At 39.6% G+C, this 26,035-nt stretch overlaps 1 protein-coding gene across 3 annotated transcripts in view; it reads left to right on the forward strand.

The window, feature by feature from the left end:
* Positions 1 to 5,725: 5,725 nt before the first annotated feature.
* Positions 5,726 to 26,035, forward strand: part of LOC114598437 (vitellogenin-1-like) — a 34,348-nt gene continuing 14,038 nt past the window's right edge. For all 3 annotated transcript variants that reach the window (XM_077928552.1, XM_077928553.1, XM_077928555.1), the window contains exons 1-19: positions 5,726 to 5,842; positions 6,748 to 6,765; positions 6,884 to 7,026; positions 8,514 to 8,765; positions 11,159 to 11,320; positions 12,369 to 12,529; positions 13,500 to 13,647; positions 13,775 to 13,935; positions 14,049 to 14,214; positions 15,664 to 15,789; positions 17,060 to 17,269; positions 18,029 to 18,246; positions 18,349 to 18,446; positions 21,011 to 21,135; positions 21,800 to 21,871; positions 22,637 to 22,756; positions 22,982 to 23,168; positions 23,768 to 23,861; positions 24,001 to 24,186. In XM_077928552.1, the coding sequence (XP_077784678.1) occupies positions 5,800 to 5,842; positions 6,748 to 6,765; positions 6,884 to 7,026; positions 8,514 to 8,765; positions 11,159 to 11,320; positions 12,369 to 12,529; positions 13,500 to 13,647; positions 13,775 to 13,935; positions 14,049 to 14,214; positions 15,664 to 15,789; positions 17,060 to 17,269; positions 18,029 to 18,246; positions 18,349 to 18,446; positions 21,011 to 21,135; positions 21,800 to 21,871; positions 22,637 to 22,756; positions 22,982 to 23,168; positions 23,768 to 23,861; positions 24,001 to 24,186 (2,690 nt within the window). In that variant the 5' untranslated portion in view covers positions 5,726 to 5,799. The remainder of the gene's footprint in view (positions 5,843 to 6,747; positions 6,766 to 6,883; positions 7,027 to 8,513; positions 8,766 to 11,158; positions 11,321 to 12,368; positions 12,530 to 13,499; positions 13,648 to 13,774; positions 13,936 to 14,048; positions 14,215 to 15,663; positions 15,790 to 17,059; positions 17,270 to 18,028; positions 18,247 to 18,348; positions 18,447 to 21,010; positions 21,136 to 21,799; positions 21,872 to 22,636; positions 22,757 to 22,981; positions 23,169 to 23,767; positions 23,862 to 24,000; positions 24,187 to 26,035) is intronic.

A 26,035-nucleotide genomic window follows, 5' to 3' on the forward strand; every position in this document is an offset into this window, starting at 1 on the left:
CCTCCCCCATCCATACTCTGCACTTTCTTTTCTAGTATGCTTTGTGTACTGTTTAATCCAACCTGAATGATGGCTGCCTTTTAGGATAATGTCAAATCAGAGATGTTTGTTGAACTCTTGTCCTAACTTGTCCACTCCCTTTCTTTAGCACAGGTCTGTGACTTCTTGGCAGTTTATATGTTGAAACACAATGTATTTTAATTTATTTATTGAAGGCTTTTTTTAAAAAGGAAAGAAACAAACATGAGTAAACATAGCATAAAACTGTTGCATAAATGTAACATATTCTTTCCTTATCTGTTAAAATATAGCATTGCAGCATATTCATGCTATCCATATTTTACAATATATATTTAAAACTAAACTCTGCCTTCAGTTCCTTTTGATTTTCATATGTTTAGATTACTGAGCCTGCAGTCCTAAGTGCACTAACTTGTAGTATGTCTGATTGGACCCAGAAAAGACCTTCACCCTCCAGGTAAATATGCACAGAATCACACTCTGGGTCACTGGATGCCCCTGTTGTTGCTGAAATCCTGGGAGATGGGTTTTCATTGCCTTTAGATTAATGTTAATACCTATTATTTGTACTGGCACAAAAATGAGTGTCGCTGTGCACATTTTATCAGTGGAGTCTCGGTGACCTGGTACTTTGTGATACAAAGTGACATATTTCTTTTTATTTAAAACGTGTGTATACTGCCTGATAATATTTTTAAATATTAAGCTTAATTCTATTGGCCCTCACTCATGCCTTACTACATTTAGGCACTGGCTGAGCATGTCTGCAGTGTCAACCAAGGACAATGTGACGCACATCTGGGTGTCATCAACACACTGGTGACACTTCACCTGAATCCCCAGATACCCTTTCTCAGAATCTTTATATATGAATGAGCATGTGGAATAAGATGGATCCTTGTGAGACCCCCTGCACAGGCAGAAGTCCCCCAGTGCAACTCTTTAAAGTGACCCTGTCAGTAGGAGCAGAACCAGTCTAGCATCGTGCTATGAACTCCTAACTTACAGAGCCAATCCCAAAGGATACAGTGGTCCCTGTTATCAAAAGCTGCTAAGAGGTCAAGGAGAATCAGAAGTGTCACACTCCCCCTGTCTCTCTCCTAGTAGAGGCCATCTATCAGCATGGTCAAAGTTGCTTTGGTACCAAAACCAGGTACCTACAAGAAGATTCAAATTGGTCTCAATTATCCATCTCATCCCACAGAGTCTGAAGGAAGATGGCCAGCATCCACTTGAGCACCTTCATAAAAAGGGGGATATTTGTGATTGGCAATGCTTGTTGCAATCACCTGGTTCAAAGGAGGCCTTTTTTCAGGAGCAAGAATGATGGGTGAGAATTTAATTGATACACTATCCTTTCCAGAGAGATTTAAAGGTAAAGGTACCCCTGCCTGTACGGGCCAGTCGTGTCCGACTCTAGGGTTGTGCGCTCATCTCACTTAAGAGGCCGGGAACCAGCGCTGTCTGAAGACACTTCCGGGTCACGTGGCAAGCGTGGCGAAGCTGCTCTGGCGAGCCAGCACCAGCGCAGCACACGGAAACGCCGTTTACCTTCCCGCTATAAAGCGGTACCTATTTATCTACTTGCACTTAGGGGTGCTTTCGAACTGCTAGGTGGGCAGGAGCTGGGACCGAAAGACGGGAGCTCACCCCGCCGCAAGGATTCGAACCGCCGACCATACGATCGGCAAGTCCTAGGCACTGAGGTTTTACCCACAGCGCCACCCGTGTCCCTTCCAGAGAGATTTAGATCCATCTAAATTTCACCAGAAAATGATCTAGGAATGGGGACATTCCTACCTCTACAACTACTAACAACTCCTTGTTCAGCACCAGGGCTATCATATGGCCTGCTTTGTGTGTCAGAATGATATGCTGGCATAGCCCCGTGGCTATCATGATGATTCCTCTTCAGTTTATTGGCCCCCATACAGTCCATCGCTGCCTCCAGACACCTGTCCAACACCTTCACAGCACCTCCTGATTCAGATGGAATGGAGACATGGGAATGCATGCTCTCAACATACTGATGACACTGTACTCCAAACCTCTGAATGAGAGCTCCCAGTGGTTTCATATAGATGTTAAACTGCATAGGAGACGGAATGGACCCTTTGCGGACCACACAGCCCAAAAGCCATGTAGCTGAGCAACAATCTCTTAATACTATTTTCCAGTAGCAATCCAGCAGGTAGGAACAGAACCACTGGAATGCAGTAGCTCCAACTCTACCTCCTTCAGTCCCTCCAGAAGAACCCCATGGTCAAAAGCACGGGAAGGTTGAGGAGAACCAACAGGGTAGGATTCCCCATCTGTCTCCTAATAAAGGAGAAAGAATCTTAGAGGGTTCAGGGAAGGCTATGTAGCACACAATGGTCTGCCCACTCCCCGTCTCTCAGTACCTGCTGCCTGAGGTGCTGCTTCACATTGCCTCATGACAGGGCCTATCCTAATCCACAAAAGCAATGAGATTAGAATTTTATAAGTCCTGGGAACAGTGAATGAAAAACAGACAATATTTTAACCCTTCTTTAGAAACAGGATAAATAAACTCTCAGTGCTTAACTATCTGCATCCATGCAAGCATTTTGTTTCTTTGTTTGAGAGTTATTTTCCTAATCCCTGCTTTGTTGTTTGGCATTATATGAACAGTATGAAAATGGTCTCACTGCACCATAATTTAACAATGTGAATATAAAACATGGAGACTTCGGGGCTCTTGGTGGCAATCCAGCAACAGATAATAAGACTCCTGTTACGAGAGAAGAATATGCTATGGAAGGACAACAATAGTAGAAGGGATCATTCTCATCAGGTTTATTCATGTTTCATTTATGGAGAAAGCACTTTCTAAATCCAAATCATCCACCTGTGTTGCACCACAACCCTCATAAGCATATACAGGCATCATGTATTATTTTACTCTCACCTTAATGTGTTGAAATTATGGGCAATTGTGTTCACATATTGGGTGCATTGCGGCTGAGCTGTTTTTTAAACAGTAGCACCGTGAAGTTCTACATTCTTTCTTTGATAAATTCACGAGCAACCATGCTTCATTTTTGTCCTCCAAGCGTTTTTTTTAAAAAATAAATTGTGAATTACTTATGTATTATCATTATAATAGTTCCTTGACTGAGCAGTTCTATACAGTGGTGCCTCGCAAGACGAAAAGAATCCGTTTCGCGAGTCTCTTCGTCTTGCGGTTTTTTCGTCTTGCGAAGCAAGCCCATTAGCGGATTAGCGGATTAGCTCTATTAGCGGCTTAGGGGGCTTAGCGGATCAGCTGATAAGCGGCTTAGCGGCTTGGGGAAAAGGGGGGGAGGAAAAAAACCCTGCAGGAACTCGCAAGACATTTTCGTCTTGCGAAGCAAGCCCATAGGGAAATTCGTCTTGCGAAGCACCTCCAAAATGGAAAACCCTTTCGTCTAGCGGGCTTTCCGTCTTGCGAGGCATTCGTCTTGCGGGGCACCACTGTACTTATTATAACATGATGGGATATATAGCCCTGCTGCAGGGTCGGAGAAGCCGCCATATCCAATGGAGAAGCCACGATATCTGAGAACATTCCAAAATGGTGGGGAAATGACAAGAAGCACAGTCCCTGGAAACTCTGCCAGTGCCCACCAATCAGGGACTGTGCTGACAGTGAAACCTCAGACAGAAGCAGCCAATGAGCTCGTTACAGTAAGCACACCTTCCCTTGCATCACCACACACATAACATGCAAGACAATGCTAAACCTCCATCAGTCCCAGTGGTACATCCAGGAACAACTTCTCTACTGCAAGTCCCCAGGCATACTGATAGACATGGGTTCAAATCCCCTCGTGCTACTCACAAGGATGGTTTTCGAGGCACATAAAAGAGCCCCCAACTCCATGTGCAAGGCGCACACAGCCCTCCAAGGACAAGGGTTCAAGTCCTACCCAGGGAGGAACTCTCCTCTGACAAGCAGCCAAAGGGTGCGGCAAGAACATGGGAAGAGAAGCACTGCATTAACAACGCCATAGGGCATGGAGTTGGTAGGCGCTCACATTTTGCATATCTTGGTGTGGGGAGAATCATGTCGGGAGCAAAATAGAGGGAGTGCCTGGAGCTCCAAGCCACACTGTGAACACCACACAGAGCAGTACTCAATCGCAGTAGCAGAGAGGAATGAGACACATCATGGGACATTTGTCTATCCCTGTCCCCATCCCCAGCTGAAGGGATGCTTGTCACCATAAATCTAAGAGGGGTATCACAGAGTTAGCTACTTTTAGATCAGGGGACAGCAAACTTTTTCAGCAGGGGGCCGGTCCACTGTCCCTCAGACCTTGTGGGGGGCTGGACTATATTGGGGGGGGGCGAGAGAGAGAATGAACGAATTCCTATGCCCCACAAATAACCCAGAGATGCATTTTAAATAAAAGCACACATTTTACTTATGTAGAAACACACTGATTCCCAGACCATCTGCGGGCTGGATTTAGAAGGTGATTGGGCTGGATCTGGCCCCCGGGCCTTAGTTTGCCTACGCATGTTTTCTTTTTCTTTTTCTTTTAAATCGTTTTTATTAATTTTCCAATAAAAAACATCCAATTAATATATCCAATCATAATCCAATTAAAATAAAAAACTAAAATAAAAAAGACCAAATTATAATCCAAATTATAATTATTGATTTTTAGATGCTTCCCAAAGTTTTACTCCATGTTTTCGCATCTTCCCCTCATGTTCTTTATACTTCCTTCCTTCACTGTCCACTCATTCACCTCCAGCAACGAGGCACTCTAGTAGCTCCATCTTTGAACAATCCGTGCAATTTTCATGCTTTCAAAGCATAGCTGTTGCGAAGCTGAATGGCACTCTTGATAATACACTGCAAATGTGCTTCCTTTTTATTTTGCATAGCTGACTGGTTCACACGCTCAGCAGAATTCAGGTGAACTTGCACGGCAATAACCGCCTTCATTATTCCTGTAGATAGGTGACACAACTCTGAGTAAATGTAATAATATCATTACAGAGGAGAGGCAGCTGCTGGATAGACCCTCCAATAAATAGAAGCTCAAGTTCAGACTCAAGGGCTTCAGAAACCCAGTGGGCTTCCATTCATATTCTAAATCAATCAGCAGCTGGAGAAACTTTCTTCTCTCTCTGCTTCTCAGCTCAATAAGCAGCTGTTACGGTATAAGGCATCTTCCTACGTAATGAATAATAACTCTCAGAATTATTTGAAGTTCTTAATTTCTGACATATACAAAAAGCATCCACACACACACACACCACACACACCCCAGTATTACACTGAACTTTAAACCTGGTGTGTGTAGATACAGGAATAATATTTTTAATCATAATCATAATCATAAATTTCTTATGCCCTAGCCATCTTACTAGGTTGCCTCAGCTACTCTGGGCATCTTCCAAGGAACATATTTGATGATATGCACTAACATCAGTCTAGCAAAACAGATAGCTTTGAACTCACCACTCTCCTTTTTTAAGTTTAGATATGACTGTTTTTATTAAATCTGTACCATTTTATTTCCCATAACTATAATTTATTAGAATTTTGCTTTCTTAGTTTACATCAAACATATATTTGAGCAAAGTCCTGCCATGGTTTTGTAATATCTCTTTCTGACCCAAGCAATGTTTGTTTGCTTGGTCAATCAATAATGTACCCAAAATATGCTGGTTCATCAAAAAAGATGTCCAAGATAATCATGTGACTGAATATCCCTCACTATAAAAGTGGCAGCAGCCCATTCAGCTGTACCTTCCTCATCCATGATGAAGGCCTTAATTCTAGCACTGGCATTGACCCTTGTGGGTAAGTATAGATAGGTACTATCTATCAGAAATGCTGGGGGGAAAGTGTTATAGAAATTTCAAATGTAAAACAGTACAGTGGTACGTCGGTTTACAGACACTTCAGGTTACAGATTCCGGTAACCCATAAATAGTACCTCGAGTTAAGTACTTTGCTTCCGGATGAGAACAGAAATCGCACCACGACGGCGCAGCAGCAACAGGAGGCCCCATTAGCTAAAGTAGTTTCAGGTTAAGAACGGACCTCCAGAACGAATTAAGTTCTTAACCTGAGGTACCACTGTACCGTGCTTGTTTCATAGCTCTCTATTATAGCAAATAATGGGATGTGGTTCATTTTGGCTCATTCCAACTCAGACCCATTGAAATCAGTGGGTGGTATTCAGTTAAGTCTGTCTCAGGGCAGACCTATTAAAATCAATGGATATAATGTATTTTTCCGAGTATAAGACACCCCTGTGTATAATATGCCCCCTATTTTGGGGGACTCCAAATTAAGAAAGTGGGAGGAAATTGCCCCATGTATAAGGTGACCCCCCCCCCCTTTTCTTAACATAATTTTAAAGGGGGGAAAACCTAGTCTTATACACAGAAAAGTACAGTACCTTAGTCACATGCACTAATTTCAATGTGTTTGGTCTTCTCTGAGTGTGACTGAGTGTGAACTTAAAATTCTTATCAGTAAATGGAAAATACCTAAAAAGTTTGCATGAATAAAACAACATTTTATAAAAAAAACCCACCTCTTTTTTTGGCACAATTTGTAAGATGCTTAACTGTAAATAAGCTTAACTCTAAGCAGTTTACAAAGATTTCATGCCTATGTATTCCCAAAAAAACATGAAGTACAAATATTCATGGAACAAATGCATTTCCTCTGTTTTAACTTTATTTTTTATCTTTCAGGTTGTCAGCAACAAAAACGTAAGTATCTAAAAAAGAAGTACGCAATTTTGAAAGCTTTTTGGCAGTTTTAGAAATATTTGACGTGATATTTTTCACATGTTGCCTATAATATTTCTTTGGATTTCCCTCCCTCCAGAAACTGAAGGTGATGTTGCCACATATGCAGTCGAATTTCAAAATACAATCAGACTCCCAGGAAAAGGTGCAGGAAGCTCTGGACTGAAATTAAAATGTAAAATTGCCATTGGCCAAATTGCACCAGACCGTAAAGTTCTACAGGTAAGGGAACTTTTTCAGTCTTGAAAGCTAACTTTCTCTGTGAGTTTTTAAAGTTGAGGGGGAAATAATTCAATTTTGTCATGCAACTTGCATAGACCTCACCTAACAGTATTATTATTTATGCGATGAGCGAAATTCCTTTTCGCACATTACCAGGCAAATCTCAGTCAGCTCAAGCCAAACTCAGGCTTGAAGGATTTATTCTGCTTAGTGGTCAAAAAGACAATAGGATGTAATTTCAGATGCACAATAATTTTATTGTGGCATCAATTCAATTGTTCTCAAACTGTGATGCCTTGAAAATTATTTAATCAAATGATGGTTGTAACTAATAAACAAAGACTAATGCATTTTCTAACAAAGTGGGATGTCATTGAATATTGACAATTCTTAATTTCATGTGGCTACTTCAGTACCTGCAGAGTGCAAATGATATTCTATGCACCACTCTGCATATTTTGAGCAATCTGGTGACATTTAAATATCTTTTAAAAATAATGAATGCAGCATGAAAACCTTTGCTGTCTTTTCCTACTGAAATTGCAGGGGTGAAAGTGAGAAAGGGTTTCCTCATAGGTTTGCAGCAGAACCCGTTGTTCCCTGTCATCCTGTCCTGGTGCCAGACGGAACCCTGTTATCCTACCCTAGATTCACTTCAGGTCATAGCCTGGCTACACATAGAGAAAGCTTTGTAAACCCTTCTGGGTTGGAAATTATGTGGGCTTGCTCTAGGCTGAAGACAAGACATGATACAAGAGTAGGGTTCAAAGTCGGTTCACATATTCAAAGCGCTCCTTCTCAGTAATAATAACAGCACACCAGACTTGACCCACTCTGCTCGCTCACTCACTTTCACTGCATCCACTTTCTCCTTCCTTTCTGATGGTGGAAGTTAACATAATGTCTGTAGCAAAGGGTCTAAGACAATGCCATTTCCATTCCAGAGACCTGAATGTCTGTACCATTGCTAACTTTCCCCAGATGGTAGAGATGCAAGAAGCTGCAATAGGAGTGGTGGCAAGTGAGAGAACTAAGGAACAGGAGGAAGCAGCAAGACTGCTTTGGTTAGCTGATCAGCCTGTCAGCCCATGACAAAACTGGCCTCTTGGCAAAGGGGAAGGGTCCTATTATCATACTACATTTGTCTTCACTTGTAGTGTTCTTGAAAACTCTTAAAGGTCAAGTCAGTGAAACTAAAATGGCTTCGTTAGCGTCACTTCAGCATTCTTTTAGGCTTCCGACTTCAAATGGCTAGCCTTAAATAGAGTAAAAAGACTCTTACACATGTAATAATGAAGTCCTGTCATTAACATGAATGTGTAGTTTACATGTGGTGAAATAGATGCTAGGCGGAAAACATTTAAGCTCTAATTTGTGTTGTTTTGAGAAGGTGTTGTTTTGAAGACTGCCGTTTAAATAACCTAGATGGATTCTAAAGGGAGGTAGAAAATAACACAAAATTTACTGTTTGTTTGTGTGTGTGACAGCTTCATAGCGTTGAAGTGCTTGAGCTCAATGGCATCCAGCCACAGCAGGACTTCAAGCAGTCATCCAAGCTGACCAAGATGTTTGAGGAAGACTTACCTGGCATAGTTACATTTCGCCACAGGAAAGGCTTTGTTGATGACATCATGGCTTCAGGACACTTCTCAGAATATAAACTTGGAGTCTACAAAGGACTTCTGAACAACCTGCAATATTCCATGAAGCTAGACCAGAAAAGCTACAACTTAAGAGAGGTGAACTTTTAATTTCTGTTGCATTTATAGTACTGTGGCTTTTATTTTCACACTAGGCACTTACGATTATATGCTATTTTTATTCGTATTCTCTCTATTCCTGAGAATTTCAAAGAACTTCACTTACATTTTATCAGCAGTCCTTTCAATAGCTGTAAGACTGGCCAGTTTATTTCAATATAATAGTTTGTGGGTGGGTGGGGAGCAGCTGTAAACTGAAAGAATGTGTCTTACTTAAGGCTACTTGCTGAGTTTGTAGCTCATATTTGAAGCAGCACATCGCTGTTGACATTAACTACATCATATTCCTCCAATACTACAACAAAGTTAATAGACCAATATGGATTATAAATATATAGAAATAAGCAGGAATCAAACTTCCAACCCTAAAATGAGGCTCATGTAGTTGAATTCAAAGAATGAATTGGAGTCAACAGATAAACTTCTTAGCTCAGGTTTAGATCATAATGATCAAATGATGTGGTCATTCCACACACACACACACCATAATTTCTATTTGCAGTTGCAGATGATCAAATTACCTTTAGAATACCTAATCTCCTACAAAATAAATCTGGCCAAGTTAAAACTGCCTTGGGGATAAGCTTGCAATAGAGTGATGTCAGGACTACACTGTGTTAAATTGTAATTTGGCTCATATTGAAATCCTGACTACAGACTACAGTTAATTTCACTTCCACAGTCCCGTATTTACATTAATCAAGCCAATTTTGATTCAGATGTTGATATTTGAAAACGTTTGAAATTATTTTTTGGTATGAAATTTAGAATAGGGTTGCTTTAATTTAGAAAACAAATACTTTAATACAGTAATATTTAATTTAGGAAATTGACTTGGAAACTGCGACCAATATTCTGTCCCTGTATCACATTGTGCCTAGTTTTATAGCCATCCTATTTTTTCTCCACGCTTCCCATTGCCCTAAGTAGGCATCAGACAATGGCATGTGACATCTGTCACCTGATTCTATGTGGGGGAAAAGTTATTCCTTTTGTCTCTCCTGAATCTCCCATCATTCAGCTTTGCCTCAGATTCTCATATTATAAAAGTGGGAGAACAAATTCTCTCTTTCCGTGTCAATGCATAATGGTATATACCTCTTTCATTGCTGCCGCCCCTCCCCCCCCCCCCCAAAAAAAATTACTTACCTTTTTCTTAACTAAAAAGCCCCAAATGTTGTAGCCTTTTTCTCAGAGTGGTTTGATCCAGGTCCTTTGTTATTTTGTTTGCCAATTTTGAATTCCTTCCATTTAAATCCTTTTGACTTAATGCAGGCAAACCAGGTGATACCAGGGTTAGCTGTACAGTTTTAGAGTTTATTTTTTATTTTGTTGCATGATATCAGCATTATGTAGCTTATTATCATTTATATCACCTGATAAACAGTTTGAGGAGTAGGCAATGAGATTTTAATCAAGCCTAATGACTTAAATGACTGTGATCACAGCTTGCCAAGGTGTTCTGTGTGGCCAATGTGATGTCCCTACTTATAGTTATTCACCCACAAGAAGTTTGTTTTGGGAAGGGGCAAGCGTGGGAAATACTTCAAGGGCCAAACGTCACACATTTTGAACTGCATGAAGTGCTGGCATGTTCTTCCAGTGCAAGCTCTTCCCTCATCCTTTCATTTAATGTTGAGTTCCTAGTTTGTGAGACTGATCTGATTTGCAGGGTGCAAATTTGCTCATTAGCTAACGGCCGAGCATAAGGCATATGGAAGGCACTCCAGACTTGAAACACTTTGAAAAACAGTATTCAAACTTGGTAAAAACTCCTCACATATACTGATATTGCACTTCTGATGAATACAAAATCATGTCGTGATGTTATAGATCTGAGTGAAACCTGCTAATGTAAGAAAAGAGAGTTAAGGTTCCTCAGTTCTTCAGTGGTGCTTAATTATTGCTGCTTTCATGGCACATCTGCTTCTAAGGATTCTAAGAGAGGATTGTGTGAGTTGTAGATTAGGTGTAATGGGATTTTTAGGGGCAAAGAGCCAGCCCCGACTCTGAAATCTCTTGCTTTTGAGGTTTCATTCTGACTGATCAAATTATTTCACCACATTTTTTATTAAAATTTTCAAATTATCCTTCATATACAATAAGCCCTAATTGGAACTGAATAAAGAACTTCCCAGTGGGACAAGCCATGGCTTCACTGAAGTCCGTCGGGGTTTGCCAGTGATCTTTCAGTAGAAACCTGCGTTGGAATTTTTGATGAGAAATGTGTGTAAGGGGAGGGGGGGAAGGATATAAGAAAAACTGAGAGGGTCGTTAAAGGAGTTAGAGTAAGGTTATTTAAGGCAATTTCACAAGAAGACCAATATTCTCTCAATAAACCTGCCAATCTGATTTATTTATTCGTTTTACAGAATAGTATTTGGGGGAGGTGCAACACAACATACCTTGTTCAAAATGCTGTAAAAGCCGATGAGATCTTCATGACCAAGTCCATGGACTTAAACGACTGTGACAACGCTGCTTTCAAGATCTTTGGTGCGTCGCATGTTACTCCATGTGAAGCCTGTCAACAGGTTAGTATGGGGGTTGTGCGTATATAACTATATCATCTGTGGTCCTGTTCACATTTGCAAGAAGATCCACGACTGGTTGTTCATTTGCAGACAGTTGCATGGATGCTGACCTCTGTTGCAAGGCATTCATTTGCAGGATTTGCCATTCTGTTCAAGCAGTTTTAACATGAGATCACAAGCTGCTAGGTGGGTGGGGATGGGGGCAATGATGTGGTAAAATTGCTGGTACCATATAGTTAGACACACATGGGTTCCCATGTAGAGCAGTTGCAATGTTGCATTGCACTGCAACCAATCTATGCAGCTGTTTGCATGTGCCATTCATGCCTGAGTTGGAAAGCATAAACCACAGAGGGAGGCAGTCAAGTTGGTTGCAAAGGTGAAGAGGAGAAAGAGGTCTACAGGACCCTTGTCAGTGACCCAGATGGCCATGTTACAAATAATTTACTTTGTACCATTTTTTCATCTCCACTTTTTTTCTTCTAAATGACTGGTGGAGTGGAGAGCAGAGGGAGAAGGGGTGGGGGGTGGGCTCAGAAACAATATTATTTTCTGATAGGACAATCCATTTGTTCTTTTCTTTCTCCTTTTCTCTCTGTCTCCTCCCCACCCAATCACTTGACCAAGCAATCCAATAGAGATCTATTGGGCATCAGGTGCCTGGATAGATTCTGTGGTCTGCTAGCTGCCAAACGAAACTATAGAGATTGCTAATGTAAAATAATATTGATTGGGTTGTATCCAGTGCTTTTTTCTAGAAAATACATGAAGTGGCTACTATAAGTGTCACACTTTATTAACCCAAAAAAGAGAGGTGCCGACAATACACATCCTTGAACGCACTGGTTGTATCCAAACAAGTTCTCCTCATCAGATTGGACCAATTGAAATGAATGGGCATAAATTAGCTGTGTGCCCATTACGGTCCATGTGTTTGCTCTGCATGGACCCAGCATTGGGTACAACCCTATGTGTGATGATTTCTGGACTTGCTATGATTATGTTAAAAATTCTTATATATGACTTACCGCTGCCTGTTTTCATACAGAAAGTCAAACCTTTCCAAGGCTCAGCTACATTCAAGTACAGATTTAGGGATGCACAAAAGGGAGACAACGAGAGAACAATTATGCAGGTCGAAGGTGTGGAAATCCGTGAGTTCGCACCATTCAATGAGCTTAGTGGAGCAACAGGCATCATGGAAGCCAGGTACCGTACCTTTGTATAACTGCTCCCTTTTTACAAATGCTTTTCAATTTATCAATTCATTAGGCTTGCCATATTTCAGGAAAATTCCTGAAATGTACCGGTTTTCAGGTTTTCGCTATTTTTGAGTTAGGTTCCTAAACAAATAGCTCGACCATTTTGTTGGTTTCCTAATGAAAAATGAAAAAATGGCAACCCTAAATTCATCATCCCAAATTACCTAGTCAAACTCCTTAAGAGTAGTCTCACTGTCTACCAGCATTTCATTTCATAAACCTATGGATTTCCCTGGAGTGTCATGGTTAGCTATAAATCTGAAACATATGCACACATATAAAAACCATAACAAATATAATTTGATTTTTAAAAAGGTATACAGTAATTTAAAGTGTGGAAGCCCAGCGAATAGGAGAATCCTGGAAAATCACAGTACAGTAGTGATAGCAGTTCATGTTTAAACATGTGCTTAGCTTGCCTGGTTTTATTTTGGAGAAAAAGGAGCCCTGATGCCCCAATCTGGAACAAGCTCCTAATCTGGATTGGGGATGCTGCACTGATTTTCTCCTGAATGTCTTCTTTTGGAGGGGTAGAGGTGGTTCTCTTGTACTTGATATGCCTGCTTCCCTCTTTTAGGACTGTGTTTCATATTAATAAATAAACAAGGGTTTCTTTAAAAGAACAGTACACCCATTGAAATGAATATGCAAAAGTTTGTAGAAGTCAACAGATATGACTAAGATTGAGTATTAGCCATTATGTGTTTAGATTCAGCAAATCTTCATAATCTGAAGGTCAGATCCACCTTCAAGTAAAGAAGCATTTTAAATTTACATACTATATTTGCTAGTTTAGTCCTGTTTTTTCTGCTGCAAAAGGAAAAGTATTATTATTATTATTATTGCAAAGCCAAGAGACAACAGCTTTCTATATTTACTATTTGCTCACTAAATGTCATTGGGTCTTTCCACACTAGGCTTAAAATGGTATTCATCGATATGCATGGCCACTTGCCGCATGTCCCTTCTGACTTGAAGAGATGGGGCTCACTTACCTACAGGTTTAATTATGAACTTCCTCCTCTTCCTATTCCATTGATAAAGAGCAACAACGTAGAGAGAGAAGTAAGTTTTAAAAATGGTAATGCAAATGGAACTTTGCAACATACCAGTGTTCTTTGCCTGAGGCGTTAAACAATACCTGACAATGCTCTCTTTTTTATTTTATTTTTTAAAAAAATCTATCCAACAGATTGAGGAAAGATTGCAGTATTTGGCAGGACACCCAAATGCAAAGTTTCCAAGAGATGGTGCAATTAAATACCTGCAGGCTATCGAACTTGTGCGTGACATGAACGATACAAAATATTTAGATTCGCTCTTTAGAAAACACGCCAATGAGCCAACACTCAGGTAAGATAACAGAGGAAGTGTGTTATGCTTTTCATGCTTGAAAAGCATAATTGCATAAGATCTAAATTAAAGTGATCAGAGCTCAGACTTGATTGCTGCTTCTTTTCTTGTAGACACCTCATCGTGCAACTAGCTGCTGCCGCTGGTACTCCAGATGCACTTAGATTCTTGAAACATAGGTTTGATCAGAGAGAAATCAGCAGGATTGAAGCGACAATGGCATTTGTTACCTTCTTTCATACCTGCACTCCATCTCCAGAAATCCTAGAAACAGCTATGGTAAAATACATCTTGCATTACGGGGTTTTTTGTTTGCTGATGTTGGCTTTCTCTGAATTGATCTTTTTTGGGGGGCAGGGGGTTTGCAAGAATAGGTGCATGCGACTTTAAAATTTGGCAGTTCTTACAACCTAGGCATCCTGAAGACTTCAAACGAGCATTGTTCCATCATTGTATCCTCCAGATGTTGCTGGGCTGCAACTTCCACCATCCCTGACCACCAGCCATGCTGGCTAGGACTAATAGGAGCTGGAGTCCATCAACATGTGGAGGACACCATGTTGGATCTTCTTGATCTAAGTTCTTGTGTTCCATGCCTTTGAGCAGCTCTGGCCAAGTCCCAAGAGGAGACAATTCCCATGGGGGCAACAGTTTTTAAAACCCTGAAACACACCAGTTTGGTAATCACCTCAGACATCCATCCTCTCCCCAAGTGCCACAAGCCACTTAAACCCAAACAAATCCTGAATAATAAGTGATACACAAAGCTACTGATACACAAAGCAGACCCACTGAAGTCAGACAGAAGTAATTTTGCTCCACACGGAGTGGGTCTATTCTAAGTATGATTTCATTGGCTATCCCTCAATATCAGGTAGCAGAGCTGTGTAACCACACATCTGCCAGACCAAAAAAAAACCCTATTAATATTTAACTTTAAATTCATAGCGGAGGAAATACAGACTAGGTCAATATACAAAGGTGTGTGTCAGAGAGTATGAGGCAAATAAAATCTAACCTATATATATGGTCCTTTTAAAATGGCAGTTCCTTTGGCAAGCAAGCCAAGATCCTATGGCTATGGCTATTATTGTTGCAGTGGAGATGATTGATAGCTCTGAAGGCCCATCTTATGGGTTCCTCTTAACGCAGGTCTCTGAAATGCTGTGGGCATCAAGGATGCTATTTGTACTTAAGTTAATTTTATTGGGTGTTATCGTCATACCCAGATAGAGCCACTGAAATCACTGGACAAGTTCATCATGATGAAATGAAGTGCATTTAATGGTTCTACTCTGAGTTTGACTTAGTTGGAGACAACCCATTTAGTCAAGTCTCTGAGAAATTGTTGGCCTCCTGAAGGCTAGTGTCCTTATGGGCTATGAAACTGAGCTGGAGTTCCCCAGTTCAATTTTTACCTCTGCTGTGATGAGCCATTACTTCTCCCTTGGCAAGCCCATTATGTATCAGCCACACATTTATAATATAGGAGGAATAATGCTGTCTTACTTGGATAAACAGTTGTAAAAACTACTGAGATGATATACATTTGAAACTCTTGGAACACTATCAATCACTTTATACACTCCCAGCAATTGTTATGCTTTGGGCTATTTTCTCTCGTTTAGTCTGAAATGCATTCAGACCTGATTTAATTGATGCATATGTTAAAATGAGATGAATAATTTGTTTTCTGTATGTTTCAATGACCAACTTTTCTCTCAATAGGCAATTGTGACAGATGCCCTCAAAGGCCCCAGAAGTTTCTACCGCAGCTTTACCTGCCTTGCCTACGGAACTGTTGTTAAAAAATACTGTTCTTCCTCAGAAACTTGCCCTGACAAATACATCAAGGTATTGTGCCATGTTTCAATGACATTTCATCATTTAAAGTATAACAATATAAGGCGCTTAAGTTGGCCTATTATTATCAGCCTACAAGTTAAGATGCATGTGTTGAGCACAGTCTTTAGAGGAAATTGCAACACATTGAAAAGAATGGGATTTTTTGCTGCTGGGTTCAGTGAGTTCAGGGTTGCTGGGTTCAGTGAGTTACTTCTTCAATTTGAAATAAAAATAAGGTGTGGAGGGAATTATTCTTAGCACTACACTACCATGGTATACTTGTCTTAGCAGTTCTCAGAATCTTTACATATTATTTGTTTAATCCATCATTCAAATAATTGTATAATACTGCTATAAAGTACCTGTAATTATTACTGTAAATTCTCTGAAAATGTTTAAACTGAGTATCATTCACTCCTCACTGAAAGCAATAGCAACACATATCTAGTCATTTGTTCCAGGTTATCTTAACATTAAGCATGGTCAGGTCAGTCTATTTCTGGTCCATGGCAATTCTGCGTGCGTCACTTTCTATGTCCTTTCCATCCTGCTTCCACATTATTATTTGATTAAAAAATATCCACACAAATAATATTTAAATATTTAATGCATTTTTAAATATGCATTTCATTTTAATGTACGTATTCCAACCTAAAATCATCATTTTCTAAGTTTTTTGAGCCAAAATTTGTAAAGAAATATTTTGAGAAATGTGATATCCAAAGCATAGTTATGTCCTGATCTTTGTAGTAGTCAAGGAGGTGCAGCTTGTTCTGGATGGGCTTGTACTTCCTCTGAAAGAGCTTAGGGGGGTATGTGCTCCTGTTTCCATCTTTTTCACTAGAGCTGGTGCAATATTTCTGGCTGTTCCTGCTTTGGGATGGCTTTGATATGGTAGTCCAGGCATTCATGACATCCATATTGAATTCCTGCAATGCACTCTGTGAGGTGCTATATTTAGGTTGGTCCAGAACCTACAGCTAATGAAGAATGCCTCGGAAAGACTATTGAAGGGGATGCCCTATTGAAAGTGCATAAGACCTCCTATTCTGAAAGACCTGCCCTGGCTATGTATATGTTACTTGACCTAGTTTATTGAGACCTGCAACATAGGAGATGCTGATGGACAACCCCTGTCAAACCTACTCATGTCTAACTTGAGATCACAGGCTGTTCATAAAGCTGTCCCCAATATCAATTCAAGATTCAAATCATATCTTTTTTAAAGCAACTATTCTGCAACTAATTTTGAAACCACTTTTTTTTCTTTCTAAAACAGCCTTTGAATGATTTTGCAATTAAAGCAAAACGTACATCCGACATAGATGGACAAATGCTGGTACTGAAGGCCTTAGCAAATGTGGGACATGTCATCATTGAGAAGCCCATCATGAAGACCTTTGCAGCTCTCATTTCTTCTCCTGACTCCCTGCATCCTTGCGCTGCCATCTTAGCTCTAAGAGGCCTTGTTGAGAAGTATCCTGCACGGGTAAGAAGGCATGGCATTTTTGTGGGGATCTTGTGGGTTTTTTTCAACAACATTATAGAGCTATTAGGAATATCTTTTTTTCTAATGCTAATTGATCATGGTGATACATTATTTCTCAAAGACCAGTTGCATTAGGGACAGGTAGGGAATGAACGTCCAAGCGGGGGATGACTCAGCCCCTGTCTGTGTAGATATGTATACCATTATGCACAGAATTGAAACTCATTGGGGGGGGGGGTTACAGTGAGAGAGCGGTGTGTGATATATTGCTTTAAACAGTTGAGGCAGCAGATGATGTGCAAGTCACTCACATCGCCAATGGGTGCTTTATTCAGTCGAAATGTGTCTTTCTTCTGTACAAGGAAAAACACATCAACAGAAAATATCGCTTTGCTTTTTCTTAAGTGGCAGATATTTCTAGGAGCCGGCCTTTAGAGGCTCTGTTCTCTAAACGCAGAGAAGGAGAAGGGCCTAAATCTTGCCTGGGCATGTTATTCTGAAAAGCAGGAATCAGGAAAGTTACACTGCAGATAATTGCTTGAAAAGCTCCATCTTGTTTTAACAGAAGTCCCTTACATAATATTGCAAGCCACTGAATTTTGTATGCTGTGGAAGTTGGGGCTGGCTGCCGTGGTTCAAAGAAGAAGCGACAAAATGCCTGCTTAGCATGTACAAGCTTTTTGAGCTGTGAGCCAAAGTCATTGTGGGAAGGAGAAAAATAAGAGTGCAAAATTTATATTTTCAATCTATGTTGCACAGGTGGAAGCACTTACTGTTCCAATCGTCATGGACAACAGGATAGAACCCGTAACTCGTAAATGTGCTGCCATGGTTTATATGGAATCCCTACCAGCTCTCCCTTCATTGATGGCAATGACTAATTATGCATCAGAGACACCCATGTCAGAAGTGAAATATTTCCTGTTAACTCTTATACGTGAAGCGGCCACTTGCAGAGCTCCTGACTGCCAAGAGATGTAAGCATAATTTTTTAAAAAATGATTTCTTTATGAAAGGAGCAGTGCACAGCAAACAGCAGTAGTAAATGTGAACATTGTTGGTTAATTTTCTTTATTCAGGGCTTCTGCCTGCAGAGTGGCACTTAAAGTACTGAGCATCAAGATTCAACGGCCTAGCTATCGCCACAGCATGGTTTACTTCTTTGGTCTTCACAGTGGTAAGAGACATGTGTTTTTTCCCCAGATACTATTTATTCCTCCCAGAATAATAGTGATTGCTTAAAATATTAAAAAGATGAACCTGTTGTTTCAAGAGTAAAAGCTGTTTGTTTCAAGAACCAGAAAGAAATCAGCCATGTCTTGTCATGTGACTAGCTCAGAAAGCACAGGGAAAGACCTGGGGAGGAAAGTATGCATTGGGCAGGGCGGTGTGCAGTCTGCAAAACCAAAATGTTCTCTCATCCCTAAACTAGAACCTATAAGCATTTTGACTCATATTTTAAGGGGGGGGTGGTACTTTTGCTTTTTATGCCACAAACCTATGTTATACAGTGGTACCTCGGTTTTCGAACGTCTCCATTGGCAAACGTTTCAGTGTTCGAACACCGTAAACCTGGAAGTAAATGCTTCGATTTTTGAACGTGCCTCGGAAGTCGAACATGAAACGCGACTTCTGTATTGAGTTTTCTGTTTTGAGTTTTCCGTTTCATGTTTTCGGTATTCAAACGTTTCGGAACTCGGACGGTCTTCCGGAATGGATTACATTTGAAAACCGAGGTACCACTGTATTTTTTTTTAACTTCATCCTCCTATTAATAATGTAATACCAATGATACATTTACTGGTTGTTTGGAGGGAGAACAAGATAACACACCTTGTGTATTCTAGGCCAAATGTCATGTTATTTTCAGGCAAGTCAAAGTTTTACATTATATGATTTAAGTGGCTCCATTCTTAAAGAACCATGAAAATCCTAGAGTTTTTCTGCATATCCCTGGGGAAATATTTTTAAACAACAACCACCCTACAAACAAACTCAATACCGTACATAACTTAATAAAAATAATATAGGCTCATTTAATAGTTGTGTAACTTATTACTACACTTGAAAAGCTAATGACAAATATTTCATGAAAATTTCAGAAAATGCGAAGTTAGATTTTTGCACAGTGCCTTAGGTTACTGCTGTGCCTCGTGACTTTTACATGACCATGAAATCAGTTTCATAATAAAAATAAGTACCATGAACATGACTAGGATATACAGACCTACTACTTCACAGAGGTATGTAGGGAGCTCTTGAAGAGATAAAATAATTTCATGGTATATGAAATTTTCTTCCCTCCAAAGCATCTTTATTGTCATATACTATTTTAAAAGTTAAAGGAATGAGATTTATCTCCTTAGTCCTTGCTCAGTTTTTTTCATGCACTATAAATTTAAGTAGAATAACTTGCAAATACTTCCAAGATTCAATAGTGTGAGTGCTTAAAGTGGCATAAACTGCTGGTAACTGTTGATGACCATATTCAGATATTAGCTAAATTGATATCATGGCATGAAAAATATATTAGAAATTACTAATATTCTATGATTAGTATCTCCAGAGAAGGAGTAGCCAATGTAGTACCCTCCAGGTGCCACTGAACCACAACTCCCATCAGTCACATATAACATACTGAAAATGGTAAGAAACCAAAAGACATTTGCCACCTTTGCTAACAGTTTCATAGAGGTATCATGGTGTCCTGTTAAAGACAGGTGGTAAGATACAGATTGCTGTGCCAAATTTCTTTTAGGAAGCTTAAAATGTCTAGCAATACATGTTGAAATGCCAAATCAAATGGCACTCATTGTTCAGTAACAATTATCAAGTAAGCTCCAGCGAGGGTGAAATGCTATATAAAATATATTCTTTCCCTTTCATCGCGTCCCAGCACTGTTTTGTGACAGCCTACATATAGAACAAGTAGTTCAGCAACAGAATGGCTTGCATTTCACTTTTGCATTCAAGCTAGCATAGCTGAGGGGGATATATTGAAACTCCCTGCTTGGTGTCATGCAGTCATATAGAGGAGGGAAATAAATCACACACACACAAAAAGTCACATTAGACATTATAAGAGAAGGGTGGAGAGCGCTAGGCATGGGTCTACCATTTTGACAGCCCTATGTCTGTCATAACATCTTTCTTGTGTGTCTATTCACACTACAAAAAGAGTCACTTTTCTGTGTTTCTTTAGGCGAGGCATAGGCAATAGCTTCCTCCAGATATTGTTGGCCAATGAGGTGTGGACATTGCAGGGGGTGGGACTAGATGACCCTTGGGGTCTCTTCCAACTCTACGATCTGCAATTCCATGAAACATCTAGAATCTGCCCATTGACTTAAACCAGGGATGGGGATATTTCCCAGTCATGATAACAACATTTTTTTAAAAAACAACAACTGGAAATAACAGAGAATCGGTGACCTTCCATATGCATAGGAAGTGCTCTGTGATGGAGCTGTAACTCTCTCCTCCAACATGTTCTATAAAGTCTTGCTCCCTCTCCCTATTCCAGAAGAACTGGTCAAATGTAGAGAGAGTGCCAAGCCCAAATCACAGTACACAGACACAGTTGCCTCTTTTTCTTATGCAGCTGGTCTTGTACATGGAGTTTCTTCGCTTTTTCATAAGATGCTGTTTTCACATTAAACAATTAGGAAATTAAATTCGTATTATTATGCAGTTTGAAGAACTGACCGGCCTTATTGCTTGTTGTTTTATCTCCCTTTTCAGAACGACTTATGGCTGGTTTGAGAGCTGAGGTTGTCAGCATAGGCAAAGAAGGAAATATCCTCCCATTGTTTACCATGTTCAAAACCAGGGCGAACATCCTTGGCGTCTCCTCTGGTCTTGTAGAGGTAACAGATGCTGTCCATTATAAATTCTATTAGGCCTGTACTGTTAGACCTTGAATTTATTTTCTTACAAAAATCATTTGAGTCTGGCTTGTTTCTATAGCATGAGCATTCCATACACCAAGCTTTGAAAAGCAGGGGGCAGATCATCCTTACATGGTGTCTCCACCCCCATCATTCAGCCCGGACACTGAGGTCCAGCTCCAAGGGCCTTCTGGCGGTTCCCTCACTGTGAGAAGTGAGGTTACAGGGAACCAGGCAGAAGGTCTTCTTGGTAGTGGTGCCCGCCCTGTGGAATGCCCTCTCATCAAATGTCAAGGCAATAAGCAACAATCTTACTTTTAAAAGACATCTGAGGGCAGCCCTGTTTAGGGAAGTTTTTAATGTTTAATGCTGTATTGTGTTTTTAATATTCGACTGGGAGCCGCCCAGAGTGGCTGGGGTATAAATAATAAATTATTATTATTATTATTGTTGTTGCTAACAAATTACAACTTTTGCCTATAATGGTTTAAGTTAACTCATGCTCAACCAGCCTTCATAAATGTATTAAATGCAAGTGACTGAAACATAGTTCTTAATTGTTTAAAATATTCTGAAACTGCTCTGATTTATGTAAAGCATAGAAAGCCCTTTTAACTGTTTCATACACCCCCTTTCAACACAGGTCGGCTTTAAGAGTATAGGACTATCTCGCCTTTTTGAAAGGGCATATGCAGAAGGAAGGCTCCATGACTTGGTAAGTGGGCAGCATAATAAACCTCGTAATGCGTTATTACTACAAATGCTATGTCTGTTTAAGGCCCAAAATTGTTTAGGCACATGATACCTGCCATACTAGCATGCTCAGTCCATAAAATTTGATAGAGATGCTCTTCTCTGTATCCCATTGGTACCCATATCCAAGCAAGGCATGGCTGGTTGGGATGTGCTACATGCTTGGGATATGCTTACCTTTTCTGAATCTATTTATTGATTCATTTATTGGATTTATACACCGCCCTTCATTGAAAGATCTCAGGGGAGTTCACAATATGAAAATAGAAGATAAAAGCACAAAGAGTTAAAACAGAAACAAAAAAAGCAATAAGTCACCCCCAAACACATTTTAAAGGCTGCAGAATGTTAATCGGCCAAAGGCCTGGTTGAATTTCACCCAAATGGTGAAATTCCCTAACTCAGGGTGTGCCTCTTGTTCCTTTTCACAGCCTAGCTTATTTATTTATTTCATTCAAGAAGACATTTGACCTGCCAGAATGAGAATTCTTTTGCAGCTGATTCCCCCTGCCCCCAATCATTTTGGTTTCACCTTCGATTTAATTCTGTTGTTGTTGGTTGTTTAATCGCCATTAGATTTCCCTGTTGTTTTGTTTGAGTGTTTTAAGCCACCCTGAACATTGCAAACGCATGTGTTGCAAAAAAATTGGGTACACAATCATTTCTTAAAATAATAAACAAACAAAACAATAAAAATTTCAGTACGTTTCTATTTCTTATCACACAGCCCTTCGATCAGAAAAAAGGAGGACACGACCCAACATTTGGAGGACTATATCTCAAATTAGCAAGCCAAGAAATCGCGTATGTGGAGCTCACTCCTGATGTGATCCAGGATGCATTGCAGGTGCTTCTTTTGACATGCATGTTGTTTAGATATAAATTAGATTTTCTTCTTCTTCTTTAGGCTCTTGAACGTGATTACTTTCAGGATTCGATTGGGTGCAATTATAACTTTTCAGCATTAGTTACTATTGCAATGGCAACCTCTTTTTCCTATGAAAGGAACAGTGACATGAAGCATGTGATATTCTCGTTCTCTTTGTTTAATCAGCACAAACTTTCTTTGCAGATATTCCATGGCAAAATGCCTCTCCCCTGGATAAAAGATTCCGCAGATGGCCTTAAAAATCATCCAAACATGCAGTGGGAAAACAATTTAGTATCTGCAGAAATCTACGGTGTTGTGCCTACATGCACTGGACTTCCACTTCAAATAAACTTAGTTCATTTTACTCACACATCAGTCAATGGAAACGGTGAGGCAATAGAAATTTATCAACTACCAAGCACAGCGACTAACTAGGGTGGTATCTACACACGTATAAAAAAATGCCACGAAAATGCTTTTTTAAAAAAAGTTTTGAAAAATACATTAAATTTGCCATAGCTCACTGTCGCCATCTAGAGTCACATTTGTATATTACTCTTTACAACACACTTAAAACGTTTCATTTGCAGCTGTATATAGCTGACTCCCTAGGACTCCCGGTCTTGGGTTTTACCATGAGAATGGTAGCACCTCATTAAAGTGGTACAGGAAAAATATATAAGGACAAAAAATGTGACGTGAGGTATCCCTAAGACTGTGTTCCTGAGTACATTGAGTTGGAAATGACTGGGTTTCAAATATATTTAGAATAAAAGATGCTGGGGGGCAGGGATTAAATAAGCATTCCAGGGTTTCAGGTTTTCCCCCATTAGTCACTGTGAGACAAATAGCAGTACTCAGGGCAAATTTTCCCTTTATCAAAATAATATCAAAATAGAAACAAAATAATTGCAATTTTATATATCACATTTTGCATAATAATTATTTTATAGCATGCATTTGTTTTATTTGCTTGTTTTTAAACAGTTCAATTATCCATGAGTCCTGAGCCGACATCACATTTGAGTTTCCCTGACTTGCTTAACATCGATATGAAACTGAAAACCAGATTGTCTGTCAGGTAAATAGAATCACTGGTACATAAAATGATGAGGTGCAATTCAAGTGGTGCAAATGTGCCCTCAGTATTCGTAAACTCTTTAACGTATAGTTGCCATAACATCACTATAATGGGTTTGTTTGGTTTTTTTCATTTTTAGCATGAACAAAGATATGCTCGTGACGATGGGAATCGTTGTCCCTGAATTCCAGGCTATAATACAAGAGAATGTCAAAATGGTTACCAATATCCCTGTGAACGTTGATATCTCTATGAACATTAAGGAAAAGACCTTCAAACTTGAACTTCCACCATGCAGAGAGGAAACTGAACTCATGTCTTTCAGGTAGGGCTAGCGAAAATTGGTAGAACACCCCTCCCCCCCTTCTCCCGCAATACATTTTATAATTAGTACTTGATCTCTGGAGTTAATTATTTTATATTATCTAGTGCAATGGACTTATTTTAAAGTTAAACACTCCAATCAAATTTATGGAGGTGTCAAGTTGAGATTGACAGAGTTGAAAGACAGTGCTTTAAATTAAAAATCAGCTTTAAATGCTTGAAGATCACGAAATATGTTTAAAATGTTTGACATAAGCTTTTTCATAGATAATTAGATTGCACAGAATAAATCCTATAATTGGATTTTTGAAACCGTATTGTAAGGTTTATATACTATACAATTTTTCCCTCATCTCTAACGACATTATTAATTGTTACTTTAACATGTAAGTATACTGGGGCTTTCTTTTACAGTCAATACAACAGTGTTGCAAGGTAGATCAATATTGGTATCTGTTGTCTGTTTATCTGGGTGACAAACTTCCCATTAGAATTCATAATGGCCTTTGGCATTAAAAAAAACCCCCACAAAAAACACAAAAATCTGAGTACTAGTAAAGTTAAAGCGAATGGCATAAACTGTGTAAACAGAAAGTATTTCAAAACCTTACCAAGCAATGTATTTTTGCATTATTTGGTGAGCCAACAAATGAATAAACTTAAAATTACAGTTTTCTACATAATATCAAGAGGAAGAATGAGCATATAAAACTTGTGGAAAACCTAAATCTGAAGATTAAAGCAGAAATATTGGAAAGCTACCAGAGAATGCATAGTCCAAAATATAGCCTACAGTTCAGTGACAAGTTGTTGAAAAATATACATAGTACTACCTGCATTCCAGTTTTTAAAATACTTATGAGCAAGGCCAATAAAAATAGCTTCACTTCACATATGTAAATTATTTGCATGGCTGATCACAAATGTGATTGATTATGCATCCATAGAGGATTAATTGTTTTTCCTTTTTCTTTTTGGTGAAAGCTGGGAGAAGATTTAATTTTTCTTTTTCTTTGGTAATACATTGTATAGAATGGCACAAATAAAAATCATTAGGAAGGACACTTCTATTTTAAAGGGCACTATTCTTTTTTCTTGTCCTCATAGTCCTTGTACTTTCTACTTATCCTCACATGCTGGTACATGTACCTTCTACCTAATCCCCCCCCCCCCCGTCAAACCTTCCTACTTGCTCCAGTATTATCCAACATTCCCCAATCCCTCCTAACAATTTTGCATGTTGGCATATGGAATTTGTATGGATGCATAAGTCTGGCAGAATCGATTAGAAGACTGGCCCCTTTAGCCTTGATTACTCAGTAGTTAATTAAGAAGCGGTGCAAGTATCCTAACACAAGGAATGAGTGAAAGATGTTTAGTATCACATCATTTGATCACTCTGATCTGATGGTGGGAGTGGCCATTGCTTGAAAAAAGTGGGCTTTAAGATGTTCTCATGGCATTTGATCTCTGATTGCTCTTCTCAGTCAAGAACCTCATTTGCTGATGTTGCAGTCATTGAACAGTGACCAGATACTTATGAGTAAGAAGCCTTCTGCCCAATCACATGATTTGTTGTGGCTCCCTGTACCCTGCTAGAGCTGGATCAGGCAGCTGATTTCTGCAGAAAACAATATGTGACACCTGTGTTGCCACTAAATTTATTGGCTCTCTCTTATGTTCAGTGGGGAAGAACTGATCATTCAGTTCAGTGGCAAATGTAGACTATTCGGTTAAAAAAAAAATAACAGTACTGAGAGAAAGATTAGGGTAGGGGAGTGATGCCAACTATTTCTGCCTGGAGATACAAACCGTAGTTTGGTGACGGTTTAAATTATTAAATGTGAATC

The sequence above is a fragment of the Podarcis muralis genome, chromosome 5, assembly GCF_964188315.1.
Source record: "Podarcis muralis chromosome 5, rPodMur119.hap1.1, whole genome shotgun sequence".
In the NCBI taxonomy this organism is placed as follows: domain Eukaryota; kingdom Metazoa; phylum Chordata; class Lepidosauria; order Squamata; family Lacertidae; genus Podarcis; species Podarcis muralis.